Source organism: Penaeus monodon, chromosome 18, assembly GCF_015228065.2.
Source record: "Penaeus monodon isolate SGIC_2016 chromosome 18, NSTDA_Pmon_1, whole genome shotgun sequence".
Classification (NCBI taxonomy): domain Eukaryota; kingdom Metazoa; phylum Arthropoda; class Malacostraca; order Decapoda; family Penaeidae; genus Penaeus; species Penaeus monodon.
In genome coordinates this window covers 29,419,366-29,436,865 of record NC_051403.1, presented here as the reverse complement: position 1 = coordinate 29,436,865, position 17,500 = coordinate 29,419,366, and the positions used below count along the sequence as shown (strand labels likewise).

Here is a 17,500-nt window from a genome sequence, read left to right as displayed (position 1 = left end):
AGGGGACCGAGAGAGGAAAGGGCAGACAGAAGAGGGAGAAAGAAAGAGAGAAAAGAGAGGAGAGAGAGAAAAGGGGGAGAGGAGAGAGAGAGCGAAAAGAGAGAGGAGAGGAGAGAGGGAGAGAGGAGGAGAGAGGAGGGAGGGGAGGAAGGGAAAAAGGAAGGGGAAAAGAGGAGAGAAGGACAGAGAGGAGAGAGAGGAGAGAGAGAAGAGAAGAGAGATGGGGGGGGGACAGGGCCCCGAGAAGGGGAAAGGGAAAGAGGGGATGAGGGGACAGAGGGGAAGAGGGGAAAAAGAGGAGAGAGAGAAGAGGAGAGAGAAAAAGGGAGAGAGAGGAGAAGAAAGGGGAGGAATTTTTAAAATGAGGGAAGCAAAAAGAAAAAAGAGGGCCCCCCGAAAAGGGGGGGGAGAAGGAGGAAGGGGAAAAGAAGGAGGAGGGGGAAAAGGGAGGGAGGGGAAGGGGGGTGATAGGGAAAGGGAGGGGGGGAGGGGGGAGGGGGGAAGGGGAAACAAGGGGGGAGGGAGAAAGGGAGAAAGGAAGAAAGGGAGGAAAGGAGAAAGAAAGAAGGGGAAAAGGAAGAAAGGGAGAAAGGAGAGAGGGAAGGGGGGGGAGGGGAAAAAGGGAGCCCCGGGGGCCGGCCAACAACTAAAAAAAAAAAAAAAAAAAAAAAAAAAAAAAACCCCTAAAAAAAAAAAATTGGCGGAAAACCAAAAAAAAAAAAAAAAAAAAAAAAAAGGGGGGCCAACGCCGGTCAAAAAAAAAAGGGGAAGAGGGGCGGGGGGGGAAAACAAAAGGGGGAACAAAAGGCAAAAAGGGGGGGGCAAAGGTTCTTCCTTTTTTTTTTTTTTTTTTTTTTTTCCCCTTTTTTTTTTTTCCAAGGTTTCCCCCCAAATAAAAACTTCCCTTTCCTTCTCTTTTCCTTCTTTTCTCTTTCCTTCCTCTCTTTTCCTCCTCTATTCAAACCTTCTTTCCTTTTCTTCCTTCTTTTTCCCCTTTCCTTTCCTCTCTCTCTCTCTCTCCCTCTCTTCTTTCTCTTCTGTCTCCTCTCTCCCCTTTTTCTTTCTTTTCTCTTTCTCCCCTCCTCTCTCTCTCTCCCCTCTCTCTTCTTTTTTTTCTCTCTCTCTTCTCTCCCCTTTTCTCTCTCTCCCCTCTCCTCTCTCTCTCTTCTTTTTCCTCTCTTCTCTCTCTCTCTCTCTCCTTCCTTTTTCTCTCTCTCTTTCTCCCCCTTCTCACTCCTCCCTCACTCCTCCTCCCTCCTTCTCTCCCCTCCTCCTTTTTTCTTTCTCCCTCCCCCTTTCCTTCACTCTCACTACTCACCCAACCACTCACTTCTCACTCCCTCACTCACACTCACTCACCACTCTCACCCCATACCACTCACTGACTCACTCACTCACTACCTCACCCACCCACTCACTGACTCACTACCTCACTCACCCACTCACTCCCCCACTCCCCCCCCTCGCGAGGAACTCACGCTGAGCGGCGGGCCGGGGATGGCCTTGGCGACGTGGCCCACGAGGAGACGCAGCTTCACGGAGGTCTGTTACGGCAACAAGCATGAAAAGAATGTCTGGAATTATGTCATGGAGATAATACTAGGTGGACGTAGCAGAATCTACAAAAGGAATGGGCTTTTTATTATAGAAAACATGTATTGGAAATCTGATTATATAAACACCATGGTATCAGTTAAAAGAATCTACTGTATATGATGAATATTTATGATGAAATTATAACTATATAGATAGTATAGGGAGTCTTACATAAAATAACCATGATTTTTATACTCTAAGCATGAAAATATATACTGTCTTTTAGAAGGATCTGCAATAAATTATAAACACCAGATATTTAATTAATGCGATTAAGTATTTTTATCACACTATAGAACTTTTTAAAAAAAAATCTTTAAATGTCTTATGACATCAAGAACGCAACTGACTCACATGAATGACGTTAAGAATCAAAATTATATATATATGTATATATATATTATATATATATTTTTAAAATATATATATATATATAATATATATATATATATAAATAAAATTTAAAAATAATCAAATAAAGAATAAAAAAAATATCAAAAAAATTAAAAAAATGAAAAATTAAATTTTAAAATTAAAAGAGACGAATGGGGAAATAGGGAAAAGAAAAAGGGGAAAAAAAAGAAAAAAAAATGGAAAAAAAAAGAATAGGATAAAAAAGTCCACCAAGGAACAAATCCTAACATAAAAGGCAACCGAACAAAAACGCAGAGGCGCTCACCATCTTGGCGAGGGCGGCGATCTCGGCCAGGAGCCAGTCGGGGCAATCCGCGTCCCAGCAGAAGCGGAATCTCTGGGGGAAGAGGAGCCAGGGGCCACACGTCAGTTGTGCGTACGCAGGAGGCGAAGGGGGTGTGCAGGGGGCGCGGGCAAGGGGCGAGGAGGGGGGGGGAAGGGGAGGGGAGGGGTTTGAGGTGGGGAGAGAATTGGGGAAATGTGGCAGGGAAGGCTTAGAGTGGGGTTAGGCAAGAGGGCCGGAGTGGAGGGGGTAGGGGGAAGGGGGGGAGGGGACCCTTTGGGAAGGGTGGGAGGAGGAGGGGACGAAGAGTTCAAATTCAAATTCAAAACACTTTCAGTTGTCAGGTATCAGTTACACTTTTTAAATTATAGTGATATGGGCTTTAAAAAAAAGAAAATAAATCACACAAAGGGGTTCAGAAAGGGGGAGAAGGGGGAGGGGCCGGAATGTAGGAGGGGAGGAGAAAGCTGGAGTGGAGTTAAGGCAGTAGGAGTGGGGGAAGGGAGAGGGAGAGGAGAGGGAGAGAGTTATGCAGAAAAAGGGGGGAGGGTGTGTTGGCGTGGTAAGAGAGAAGGGAGAGTGAGAGGGCCTTTCGTTGTGGCTGTGTTTGTGTATTTTTTTGGGTGTGTGTGCGTTTGTGTGGGATTCTTTGCCGCTATTTGTTCATATCTACCTGTCTCAAGGTAGTCTGGACAAGGTAGCCCCACTCCCTCTTGATGAAAATCCTAGTTGGCAATTTCCGAGCTAAGCCCCGCCTCTTTGCTTTTAGTCATTGCAAATATTAGGTATTCTTTTTTCGTTTTTGTTTATTTTCTATCATTGTTATTACTGAACCATTTTCAAAGACATTGTACTGAAAGAAAAACACTCACCATAAAATATCGCACAGACTGACCAGCTCAATTAAAAAGGGCGGAGCTAATGATGTTATCACGTTTAGCCAATGAGTGTGCGCCCTGAGATATCAGGTATAGCTAGATACATAATTATTCGTATATACTCGATATTCTTATAATTACCATAAGTAAAACAAACAATTCCCACTTTTATTTTGATTAAAAAAAAATCCGTATCATTACCAGCCGTCAGAAAACTCCTGGGAAAGTCACTTTCATTTTTGGCTCAACAGGGCAAATGGAAGTGGAGCTTCCTGGTTATATGTTCCTTGCTGTGTATTGTGTGATGTTTACTTGGCATAAGAGATCGCCTCTGCGCCTAATTACCTCCATGGTTTTTATCTGAAGCTTGTCAGTGTGTTTACACAAACAACAAACATACAAACTAACACATACGCAGACAGAGAGAGAGAGAGAGAGAGAGAGAGAGAGAGAGAGAGAGAGAGAGAGAGAGAGAGAGAGAGAGAGAGAGAGAGGAGAAAGGAGAGAGAGAGAGAGAGAGAGAGGGAGAGAAAGGGAGAGAAAGAGAGAAAGAGAGAGAGAGAGGAGAGAAAGAGACTAGAACTGAGATAGATAGACAGAGAGAGAGAGAGAGAGAGAAGAGAGAAGAGAGCAGAGAGAGAGAGAGAAGAGAGAAGAGAGCAGAGAGAGAGAGAGAGGAGAGAGGAGAGAGAGAGAGAGAGAGAGAGAAGAGAGAGAGAGATGAGAGAGAGAGGAGAGAGAGAGAGAGAGAGAGAGAGAGAGAGAGAGAGAGAGAGAGAGAGAGAGAGAGAGAGAGAGAGAGAGAGAGAGAGAGAGAGAGAGAGAGAGAGATAACCAGACAAACAGAGACACAGCTAGACATACAGACAAAGAAAAAAGAGCGAACGAGACGAAGAGGCGAGAGGGAAAAAAACGGAAGAAAATCACACCGTAAGTGACAAAATAAAGGCGAAAACAATAAACGGCGGGCGAGCGCGCATGGCAAACAAAAGCCGAGCGCAGACCGGCATTCGATCCCCGCCACGGAAGACCTGATATCAAACCGTCACAAGATAATCAAATATTGGCCCTTGGAATTGCCGCTCAAAATTACACGCTAGTTTTAATAACTGCAGCTACAAGTTCCGGTGCGAATGTGCTGCGAAATGTGAAAATGTTAGAATGTTAAATTGTTGGATGTTAAAATGTCATTGCAGTGGATGGGAAAGAAGTGCGAATGATATTTGTTGTGAGCGTGTTGGAAATGGCTGCTGAAGTGCGATTAATCTTATTATCATTATTACCATCATTATTGTCTATTGTTATCATTATCATGATTATGATTATCATTATTAGATATTATCATTATCATCATTAGTTATCATTATCATTATTAGTTATCATTATCATTATTAGTTATCATTATCATCATTACCATTAGTTATTATCATTATCATATATTATTATTACTTCAACTATTACAACCTTTGACCAAGTGAAGTTATGAATCAGGGAAAGTAACCGAAAAAGTAGCATAAAGCATTGGCTGACTGAGATTCTAGAGACCAAGTAGCACGGCATTTATCTATCTTCACTCGATTTACCTATTTACACAAACCGATCCACTTACCATGATGATGCGTTTACTGCTTCACCCGTGTGATCTGAAACGGACAAACAAACATTAATTCTCCCATCCTCTTTATGTCTGTTTTTTCTTTTCTTGAGGTTTTGTATCTCGACGCTTTTAACATTTTCATGATTATTACAGCTTTCACAGTTTTTTGTTTATTGAAAAAAATAATGGCATGGATAGCTATAATGGCGGTCACGGACAAGACCAAAACAAAAATATGCGGAGACAAAAAAAAATGGATACCAATGTATGATCTGAAGACGCACGTCACTTCCTTCATTCAACAAAACAAAGAAAATAGAGAGAAAAAAAATAGAATTAGACAAACAAACACAGTTACAGATAAACCAAAGAAAAAAAAGAAAAAAAATCCCAAAGCACCGGCTAAAATCCAAGCGCCCTGAGAGGACAACACCGCGGCCGCAGGTGCCATTAGTCAAATTATCTGAAGCGCTTTGTTGTGGCGGCGCGGGCGGCGGTGTGGGCGGAGGCGGGCGGAGGCGGGCGGAGCGGGCGGAGGCGGGCGGGAGGCGGGCGGAGGCGGGCGGAGGGCGGGCGGAGGCGGGCGGGAGCGGGCGGAGGCGGCGGAAGCGGGCGGAGGCGGGCGGAGGCGGGCGGAGGCGGGCGGGAGGCGGGCGGAGGCGGGCGGAGGCGGGCGGATTTCAACGGCTTCTCTCCTTTGCACTTTCTCTCCATTTCTTTCCACTTAACTTTCTGGAGAAATTAGTTTTTTTTTCTGTTGTTTGTTTGTTTGGCTTTTCATCGTGACTTCTCCCGCCATTTTGATTTTTTTTTGGTTTTTATTTTCTTTCTCTTACTGTTTTCTAGTGTTCGTTTTAATTTTTTTTTTTGCTTATTTTCGTGCTTTCAGTTTCGTGTCTTTGTGGTTTTCGCCCATATATATATATATATAATATATATATATATATATATATAATATATATATATATATATATATATATATATATATATAATATATATATATATATATATATATATATACATACACACATATATATTAATTCCTTTCCTACACTGTTTATTCCCATCACTAATGCCTTTCTTCTCCCTCCTCCTCCTCTTCTTTCTTTTCCACACACACACACACACACACACACACACACACACACACACACACACACACACACACACACACACACACACACACACACACACACACACACACACACACACACACACACACACACACACACACACACACACACACACCACACACACACACACAGAGAGAGAGAGAGAGAGAGAGAGAGACAGAGAGACAGAGAGACAGAGAGAGAGAGAGAGAGAGAGGAGAGAGAGAGAGAGAGAGAGAGAGAAGATAGAGAGAGGAGAGAGAGAGAGGAGAGAGAGAGAGAGAGAGAGAGAGAGAGAGAGAGAGAGAGAGAGACGAGAGAGAGAGAAGAGACAGAGAGAGAGAGAAGAGAGAGAGAGAGAGACAGAGAGAGAGAGAGACAGAGAGAGAGAGACAGAGAGAGAGAGAGGAGAGAGAGAGAGAGAGAGAGAGAGAGAGAGGAGAGACAGAGAGAGAGAGGAGAGAGAGAGAGAGGGAGAGAGAGAGAGAGAGAGAGAGAGAGAGAGACAAGAGAGAGAGAGAGAGAGGAGAGAGAGAGAACGAGAGAAGAGAGAGAGAGAAAAGATGAGATAGACAGAGAGAGAGAGAAGAGAGAGAGACGAGACGAGAAAGAGAGAGAGAGAGAGAGAGAGAGAGGAGAGACGAGAGAGAGAGAGAGAGAGGAGGAGAGGACAAAGGAGGAGAGAGAGAAGATGAGAGAGAGAGAGAGAGAGAGAGAGAGAGAGAGAGAGAGAGAGAGAGAGAGAGAGAGAGAGTACTAACCTTCCTCCTTCTCCCATTCCGTAGTACTCACATCGGCCGGCCAATTACAGCGACAATGACGTCATAATTGTTTTATCGACGTGGCGGGAGTGTCAAGTGATTATCAATTCGTGCTTAGGCCAAGGGGCTTCTCTTCCCTGCGTGCGGACACTGTCTGTAGTGCCAGTGTTTACTTACATGTTAACCGCTGGGATATTCGTGTGGGGGAGTGTATGTATATTATAAGGCTCATCTGTTTGTGAGTCTATCTGTATAGAATAAAAACACGCGTAGGGCTTACTGTGTGTGTGTGGACGAGCGCGTGACTGAATAAATTAATAAATGGATAAATGAGCGAATACACGAATAAGTGAATACATGAGTAAATGCATGTGTGTGCGTGTTAGTGCCCGCAGAATCCACCGCCACATGTACATGGGCGTGTGTGCCTCGCCTGTGGCCACGAGCACTGGCCCATGCGGCTCACAAACACCTTTAACAGCCTGAGGTTTCGCTCGCTGGCGCCGACACCTTCTCGCCGTCTGTCTGCCTTTGTTGATCCGCCTTTCGCTCGGTTTTATAGATCTCTGCTCGCTTATCTGTTTGTCTGCGTCTGAGAGCCTGGGCCTTCCAGTGCCCGCCGCTGCACAATTCCACGCTTGGCAAACATAAACAGGAATCTGAGAGATCACATACCACGTGACGGGTGTTCCAAGTTGATGTTTTCACCTTTTCAAAATTTGATGAATAATTATCCTATTTCACCTTTTTCTGTTTCACTACAATGTTCATTATGATAACGTCTCCGTGAATCGAACAGATTCACTTGCACAAGATAATTCTTCATGAAATTTGCAATTAATTATTCATTCACCTACTGTACATTTATCACTGCTGATATTTCAAACCTTTCATTATCACTATCGAAATAATATGAAAATATCCAACGAACTTCTTTTCGATGTTGACACACACACGTGGCTGCAAAATATCTGCGAGGCGTCTGCACTCTTATGCAACCGCTGTCGTGTGGATTACTAGGAAGGGACATCAACGCGAACAAAGGCGACAACAAACTAGAAACTAAGTGACTTTACAGCAAATAACAACATTTTGAAAGAGGCAGGAGGCCTAAGAGGAAACGCTAGGCCTATAAAGAGGAGGAGGAAGAGGATGCAGAAAAAGAAAAAAAGAGAAAGATGCAAAAAAAGAATAAAAAGAAAAAAGATGCAGAAAAAGAAATAGAGAAAGATGCGGACTAAGAAGAAGATAAAAGAAAAAGTGGAAAAGGAAAAAAGAGAAAGGAAACAGAGAAAAAAAACAAAAAACGAAATGAAAATAAAATAGAAAGAAACAGAAAAGAAAAGGAATAAAATACAGTTTTCTAGGACGAAAAGAGAGGAAAGAAAGAGAGGGAGGCAGAGGACCGCGAGGCGCAACACAGCCTGCGTCGAGGCAGCTTTGTCTCCGCGGGAAGGCTGAGCGTCGCAGCCTCCGCGGGCGCCGCCGGACGCAGCAAGGGCGCCGCTGGGAAAATCTACTTTAAATGGATGGAAACAAGAGGCCAACTTCGGATGGACGAGACAGCAGATGAACTTTACGGAGGCAGTCGTCAGCTTAGAGTTTAGATTGAACTGTGCTCTTCGGGGGACAAGAAGCTCGTCTTTCCGTCCACTGCCTCACTCTCTCTTTCTTTTACTCGTTTTTACCCTTGTATCCTATTTCCCTGTGTGAATAAGTCTCCCCGAATCCCTAGGCTTTATCATCTGTGTTCTGTACAGAGATGTACTATCATTACAAGTGTTAACAACATGCTGTTATCACTATTACTAATGCAACAGAGTGAGTGAATTCTGTCTAGTCACCGCGAGAGGAGACCAATCAATATAATGGGAAAATAGCCTTGCGTCTGGCGGCCCGACGCCGTCACCGAGCCCACAATACCCAAGACAATCCCATGAGCTATAGATATTTATAATTCATATTCACAGTTTATTATACATAAAGACCATAATAAATGATGATTATTTGTATATTGTTTCCATAGCACAGAGACTGCTAACAACCGCAATCACCTGTAATGAAACACCTTTGTCGACTAACAGCTGACGGTCACGCCGCCCAATGCTCTAAAATGGCTTTAGTGACGCCGGGAGCTTAGGCCGCGGCACCTCTGCCCTGGGGGAAAAGCTGCGCCTCTGGGAGAAAGAGGGGAATGAAAGGAAAAAAAAATATAAAAATTAAGAGGGAGAGAGAGAGGGAGAGAGAGGGAGGGGGAGAGAGAGAGAGAGAGAGAGAGAGAGAGAGAGAGAGAGAGAGAGAGAGAGAGAGAGAGGCAGAGGCAGAAAGACAGAAACAGAAAGAGAGAAAGGGGGAGAAGACTAAAAACGGGAAAGAGAGAAAGAAAATTCCTCAAAGGGATGGAAATAAAAGAGAGGCGCAGGAGGAATTAGCCGAACCCTCAAGATGAGCGGAAACTGAAAGAGAAGATCGCCACACAATTACTCGCTCTCTGAGAACCCTTGCACGCACGCACGCACGCACGCACGCACACACACACACACACACGCGCGCGCACAAACACAGACCACACACACACAACACGCAAGCAGCACCAACACACACACGCGCACGCACATACACACATGCACACACTCGCACGCACAAACACATACTCACACGCATAAACACACACACACACACACCACATGCACATACACAGACACACACACGAGCGCGCGCGCAAGCAAAAAGCACAAGCACCCACCCACCCACACACATTCAAAAACACACGCGCGCGCAAGCAAAAAGCACAAGCACCCACCCACACACACACATTCACAAACACACACACGCGCGCGCAGACAAGAAAATCATCTGGGAAGCACAAACATTCATTTACTCCTGCGGTTATCATATCGTTCCCTCTCTCGGTCTTTCTATATCGCCATTAAACTATATTTTCTTTTTTTCTAATTCTGTTGTTGAGTTCCTCGTTATATAAAAGTATTTTCTCTTTAAAATAATTTTTATTGGTATTTCTTCTCCGTTTTTTGTGTTATTGTTCCAATTTCACATTTTCTTCTATTTCCCAGTTTGCATTTTTTGAGAGAGAACCATAACTGGAAAACTTGGTGCTAAAAAATTGTGCCAGTTAACAAACAGGAGAGAGAGAGAGAGAGAGAGAGAGAGAGAGAGAGAGAGAGAGAGAGAGAGAGAGAGAGAGAGAGAGAGAGAGAGAGAGAGAGAGAGAGAGAGAGAGAGTGTGCGTGTGTGAGTGTGTGCGTGTGTGCGTGTGTGTGTGTGTGTGTGTGTGTGTGTGTGTGTGTGTGTGTGTGTGTGTGTGTGTGTGTGTGTGTGTGTGTGTGTGTGTGTGTGTGTGTACAGTTGCGGAATTATATTTCAGCACTCTTGCTGGGTCCCACTTTTGTACATCTGGCGGCCACTTCGATATAAACAAAGGATAAATAATATTTTTATGAATGAAACGAAACTTCTAGGTTGTTTGTAACATAGAGTTTGATTAGAAGAATATAAAGGACCAACAACTGTATTGATATCTATTTTTGGAAACTACGTAAGCCATTTCATCTTTCGTTTTCTTCAAACAAATGATAGCAAATCAGTATTAGTTATCACTGACTTTGTAGTGGTACATTGTTAAATTGCGATTTCCTAGAATTGTTTGTTTATCGAAATGGCAACACCTATGGAGGTGAGGTGGCATATTTCTCCCTTCTTTCAACACAGCAAGTACCAATTATAGCTGCATATTTCTTGAAACTTGAAAATGCTTCATGCTTTAAAAAAACTATGAATGGCAGGTGTATGAAATAAAATTCTTCACATTCGCTGATACCTTTCTAAATGGCTGTGTAGTGACTATTTTACCTTAAGGTACGGTTAGACTGACCAACTATTTCGTTGGAATCCAACGATTATCAGTGACTTGGAACCCACCCGCCCATCCGTTTTGGTCACACTACGAAAAGAACCAACAGCTCAGTCCACTGGATCGCAGCATCAAAACAAATCGTGTCCGCAGTCCCTCTTGTGGTAAGATGGATATTTTATATTTCAAAGGACATTTTCTTGGCGTACTTTCTCTAAAAGAGAGGTAATTGCTTCCGAATTCCACATTCTTTACATAAATATGACGAGAAGACGTTCTTCCTCTTCGAAAAATATGCGCACTTGTTTATGTTCGTCCGTCAAATGAGGATACAAGATATATTGCATTGTTTTTCTTTTATTTTTTAATAATTAATATAAGTATATATATGATAATTTACAATTATAATTAATAACTGTAATTTATTTATATATATATTAATTATAATGCATAAATATATAATTAGACTAATGCCATGTACACTATAGACTCTCAACGAGTATGACTTTTCCACTGGAACATCGATGGATCGACGGGTCGCCCATCGCTTCGGACGAGTAGGCAAAAAAACAGTGGAATGAACCAATCGGTGGGCAAATCCCACTCAAAATTATTAGATTTCATGAATCGATGGCCAGTGTAACCACACCTTTAATGACCTTAAAATACAGTAGCGCCCCCTGGATTCATGTGCCGTCCCTCGCCAGGAGCGAAGCCAGGATCACCACGGGTTTTAATCCTTGTTTTGTTCATCCTTGCCTTATGTTATCCTATTTTTTCTAAAGCTTTGTCTTATGAATGTTTTAACTTGAACTCTTATTATTTTATGCATGTTTTTGCATTTGTTTTAATTGCTTTTGCTTTGTTTTATTATTACAATTACTTTTTTTTAGTCTTTTGTGTTTAGTATGCATTATTTTGCAATTTTATTTGCTTGATTTATGTTTTAACTTTAAATGGTCCAGTAAGACGGACAAGTTTTAGCACTTTTAATGATTAATTTTTACCAAAAAAAGAAAAAAGAAAAAAAGAACCATTTACCAAGCAATCGCCTTAAAAATAGTGTCAGATACTCTGCTCGTGCCTTAGCCTCTGGATTATACTGCAAGACCCACCTTTTTTCTTCGATTCTTTTCGAAGGTTAGGTAGAGTGGTGTTACGGCCACAAGGTAAAAGGACGGTTTTTATGGACCGTTTTTTTTTAGCTTTTGTTTATTTATTGCCATTTTATGTTCAGTTTTAGTATTTTGCATTTTGTTTTATGTTTATTTTGCGTTTGTTTTAACTGGTATTATTTTTCTTTTTTATGTTCGGTTTTATTTAATAAATGTAGAACTTTTACTTTTGTTTATGCTAACTTCTGCCAGGCATACTGGCATTTTTTCTGAAACTAATGAAAATTATCAAGATGAACAAAGCAAGGTTATTAATGAAACACTACAGCTGCACCATCTAGCAGCGGCTGACCGAAATAATGGAGTGACAGCTTCTTTTCCGCCAGAACCGAACACTAAAACACTGATTCAATAAACAAAAAACATGCTACATCATGTATTTCATTACAGAACATTCGCTGAACGCAAAACCGCGGCAGGGCTGCAGTGAATATGTAGATATGTGTGTGCGTGTGAGCGTGCGTGTGTAGAATGTTTATAGAAATACGAAGTCAGTATTTGGTGATGAGCAACTAAACAGCATGTATAATTCCTTTCGATTATTCTGAATGGTCTTTATCTGCTGCTAAAATCGGAACATAATTTTCGCTTTCATTATTCCACAAGTCGTGGCGTTTCTCTAAGGAGTCGCATTGGACCAGCTGAGCGAGAAAATGCAGGTTTGCTTGTTTCAATTCGTGCAACTACTAGCTGAATGGTCTGAAAACTTATTGCCATGTGCTTTATATCTGATATTTTGAAAGAAAAGTCTTGTTCATTGTGATAAAATAGGAATTTAATCTCGCTCTCTACTTTTATCTGAAACGTATGCAATTTTTATATCCCTTGTATTGGTCAGTGCATCGCAAAACTTTGATACATAATCTTAATATGTTTACGATAGAAATACTTATTTCCCGGTGTGCGAAAAATCATCTAAACGCTTGTTTGTTCACCCAGAACTTGAGTGGATTGAAGAAAGAGGAATCATCTAGAAAATAAAAAAACACGAAATCGTACATTTGATACTCTTTATGATATTGAAATCCTGAATATTCATTTCGTGGCAAATCCTAATATATGCTAAACAAGAAAGAAAATATGTCCGATGGTGTATGACGTCATAATGACATATGGGAAATCCGAGGTGAAAGCGAGGCTGCCAAGCTGACATCTTTTTTTCAAGATGGACGCAAGCCAATCTGAAATTATATATTGTGGAATGAAGGAAAGCAATTTCTCTCTCAGGGAAATACCCAGAGCCGGGTATCTCCCTCTCGATCGTATACAGTTGAGTCAGGTGGGAGGAGGAGGGCCACCCTGAACGACCGCCCTCGTTCCAATGCCCCTTCACCAAGGCAGCTAAAATTCATAGAAAGACCTACAGCTCCCGCTAACAACTTGCACGGCAAAGAAAACGACTACCTGCAGATGGATTCTTCACAGAACGTTACCAAAGAGGTTGAACAAACGACATCGCCAACATCGCCTCCAATTCGCCCATCAGTAGTGGAGAGCGCACTGGAAGCTCAATTGCTGGATGAGAAATAACAAGTGTAAATATCTTTATCCTTTTTCAATTTGCTCATAGACTTATTTCAGATTTTGATGAAGATATGTTTATACATGATTGTGCCCTACTCGTCATATTCTATATTCTGGTTATCTATCATCATTTACTTTTCAGATGTGACAGACCATATATCTATGAAACGGTGTGACCACGTGACCTATAATAAGTGGGGTGGATTTTCATGCATGGTGTTGGTGCAATCGCCGAAACGGGAGATTCAGTTTAAGTGAAGGTCACACTAGTCTATTCTGTCCTAGGATCCCCAGATAGGATCGCCGAAGTCTGGTCAGCTACAGAGAGGGATTGGTCACACTACATTCAGTGTCCCTTCGGACACGAATATCATATGGCTCACTGCTGCATACCATTACTAAAATAAGATTTTCCCCATATTTAAGATTTACCTATATTTTAGATTAGGAATGTGAGGTAAAAATAACAGGATCAGGAAAAGTGAAGTATGCATATTTGTGGAGAGTTGATGTGCGTTGCTCAGGTATTCATTGCTTTCATCCATTAATGTTCTTTTCACATTCCTATTTTTATAATCTTTATGACTGGTGTTCCACAACGGCTCTTTGACTCTCACTTTACCCAACAAGACGTAAATAACTTCCGAAGAGAGCTCCATGCTTTTGGCATATCGGAGTGGGTTGATGCTCATGTTCGTTAATCAAATGAACGTTTATCCGAATTATCTATAAACATTTAATGAGACATCGTTGTTCGATGCAATATATCTTTGTGTCTAATAATTAGTTTGTTTTTATCATGATATATAATATTTTTTAAAGATTCTAAGTAATGAGTTTGCCAGTAATTATATTACAGTTTTTGTTTCGGCAATATATTTCAGCTCTAGGCAGGGATTAAATACCGGCAGAGCGTTTTCCGCGTTGCGGAGGGTTTTTCATCTCGGATTCGTTTACAACAAGGGAAGCATCCAATTCTGTAATGGGATCCCTGGACAGAATAGATTAATGTGACCGGCCCTTTAGACAAACATTTTGAAATTGTTAGAAGAAATATTCCGCCCAACAGCACGTTGCTATCCTTTGGTTCTTCCCAGAAACAACCATATTGGTGCATGATGACTGCCCAGTAAGCACATCAAGGGCAGGTACGAAGTGGTTCGGTGACCAAAACCACATGGAAGTCCTTTCGCGGCCAACCAAGGCATGTGACTCAAACCCGATGAACAATGTTTGGGCGAATACTGCCAGGGCTTGGGAAACCTCACATAAGCAGGTCACCTCTGTCCCGGGGATTGCATAAGGTTTTGGATAACGATAGATTGTTCTTATTATAAGTATGACTGCTTCTGGTATTGGTCTTTCTCTTCTACAACTACTTCCGTTTTTCTTTTTACAAATAAACCGATGGTAAAAATATCTTAATGAATAAGCATCCTATCAATTATCGGAGTTACTGAATTCCCAGCAAAGAAAGAAAAAACAAACTAATTTATGTATACGTATATATTTACATATATATATATATATATATATATATATATATATATATATATATATATATATATATATTTTTTTTTTTTTTTTTTTTTTTTTTTTTTTTTTTTTTTTCCTGTAAACTATATGTTATATTTTGCACGAGAAGGGGTTCAAAATGTGTATTAACTATGAAACCAATGATTCTAGATAAAATGTTTGTTCTCAGCATCCATTTATTCATTGTAGCCCTACTACGATTTTGCGGTCAGATGTTCTAAAATGATAACATAGCATTTTTTCCTGTTTATTGAATCAGTTTTTGGATCTGACAAAAAAGTCCTTTTATCAGTTCAGAAACATAGGAAGATAATGTATGAAAACTTTGGTTTTGGGACAAAACACATTTATGCCATTTTTATCTACACCTGCGTGTACTGGAAACGGATGTGGATTGAGTAAAGAATAAAGATTGAATAAATGACAAATAAAGTGTAGCGCGAGATGAACTGCACATTTCATCAGAATGAGCAATATTTTTTCAAGATATTAGATATCGTACAGCACATGTATTGGACTTTTGATATTAACCCTCCTTGGAACCACCCTGCTTGTAGTTCCTCAAGTTGAAACAAGCAAACGCGTAATTTCTCACTCGGCTGTTCGAATGTGGATGCGACTCCTCAGAGAAACGCCACGACTTGTGGAATAATGATAGCGAAAACTATTGTGAGATTTTTGCATTAGAAACGAATTATTCATAATGTTTCGTTACTTATCACCCACACACCCACACCCACACCCACACACCCACACCCACACACACACACACACACACACACACACACACACACACACACACACACACACACACACACACACACACTGATAAAGCATTCTTTGTAACCCTACTGCGATTTTGCGTCCAATTTATGTTCTATTATGATGAACATGTAGCATGTTTTCTGTTTATTTGATCGGTGTTTGGTGGCAAAGAGAAAAAAACCAGTCACTTCATAAGTTCGATTGACCGCTACTAGGTGGTGTAGTCACGGTCCACGAGAAACATTTACAAATGTATCAGCGATTTTGCAAAAATTTAACTTTGGTTTAGCTGCCATACATACATGTTTAAAGAATGAAGCGTTTTCAGGTTTCAAGAAATATGCCGTTATAAATGAAAATTGTTGTGTTGAAAGAAGGGGGCCATGCTGCCTTACCTCCATAGGTGTTGTCATGTCGATAAACAAACAATTCCAGGAAACCGCATAAAAAAAACCCACCACAAAGTTTCCAAAAATAAATAGTAGTACCCTTGTTGGTCTTTTTTTTTATTCTACAAACAACCTAGGGTTTTCGCCTTATTCATAAAAATACTGTTGTTGTACAAAAGCGGGACTCAGCAAGTGTACTGAAATATAATTCCGCAACTGTACATACATACATACATACACACACACACACACACACACACACACACACACACACACACACACACATACACACACACACACACACACACACGCATACACACATGAATATATATATATATATATATATATATATATATATATATATATATATACATATATATTTATTTATATATACACACGCGCGCGCGCCGCACACACACACACACACACACACACACACACACACACACACACACACACACACACACACACACACACACACACACACACATATATATATTCTTTCTGTGCCATCGCCGATGCGGTGTTTGACGAAGTACTTGGCACCATGCTTCTCGAGCTTTGTCCCATCGAAGTGTTTGTACATTGAAATCGTTCCGGTCTACCCCAAGCTTGGTTGCCTTTAATTTTACCGCTTAGGCTGAGGGTTTCTAATGTGCCTTTACGCATTGCGTGTCCAGGAATTCGAGTTGTCGCGCTCGGACCAATTCTCCGAAGCTCGCGTCCCTGTCCGATTTATGTGAGGAGTTCCTCGTTGGACACTCGGTCGGTGTAAGGGGTGCGCAACATCCTGCGGTTGAACCACATTTCTGCGGCCTCTTTATTGCGCAGAGTTTCAGTCGTCAGTATCCAGGACTCGCAACCATATAGAAGAGTCGACCAGACAAAAGTTTTCACGATTCTGATTTTTATTTGCATCGAGAGCTTGTGGTTTGTTAGGATGTTCCAGAGTTTGGAGAATGCACCTTTTGCTAGTCTGATTCTGCATTTGATTTTCTTCTTACAAAGAGCATCTGAGACGACAAGAGCTCCTAAATAATTGAAGGAGGAGACCTGTTGGATTTCTGTTTCTCCTTGCTTCAATAGACAAGTTGGTGGGATCTCCGACTTCGAAACCACCATGCATTTTGTCTTCTTGCTACTGACATGGAGGCAAGATATTTGCTGGCTTCCACAATAGGATCATTTACAGATGTGGCCATGAGAACTGTATCATCCGCATAATGAAGGTTGTTGATCTTGCAACCATTGATAACGATTCCCACCTGGCGATCTTCAGTCTCCCAGGTGACATCACACAATCTTATCGGACGCCTCGCTTGATGGGGAACCAGTTAGTTGTTCCGCAGGATAGGCGGACTGCCCCAAGTTGATTTTGGTAGACAGATTGAATGTCTCAAATCTTTATCATCTATTCGGATATTTGCGAGGATTTTGAACAGTTCTATATGCCGGACCTTATCAAAATATTTTTGATAGTTAATGATAACCAAGTAGACGTTTTGCCGGTGTTGGATGGCTCTCTTGGTAAGCATTCTCATGACGAAGATAGCGTCCCTCGGACCATTATTCTTCATAAACCCAAATTGGGTCTCTGGT

At 41.5% G+C, this 17,500-nt stretch overlaps 1 protein-coding gene across 2 annotated transcripts in view; it reads right to left on the bottom strand.

Moving 5' to 3' along the window:
- The window catches only part of LOC119584405 (COMM domain-containing protein 4-like), a 92,792-nt gene that overhangs the window by 5,270 nt on the left and 70,022 nt on the right, over window positions 1–17,500 (bottom strand). For both annotated transcript variants that reach the window (XM_037932988.1, XM_037932989.1), the window contains 3 exons: window positions 4,781–4,814; window positions 2,276–2,347; window positions 1,479–1,544 (listed from right to left, as the gene is read on the bottom strand). In XM_037932988.1, the coding sequence (XP_037788916.1) occupies window positions 1,479–1,544; window positions 2,276–2,347; window positions 4,781–4,783 (141 nt within the window). In that variant the 5' untranslated portion in view covers window positions 4,784–4,814. The remainder of the gene's footprint in view (window positions 1–1,478; window positions 1,545–2,275; window positions 2,348–4,780; window positions 4,815–17,500) is intronic.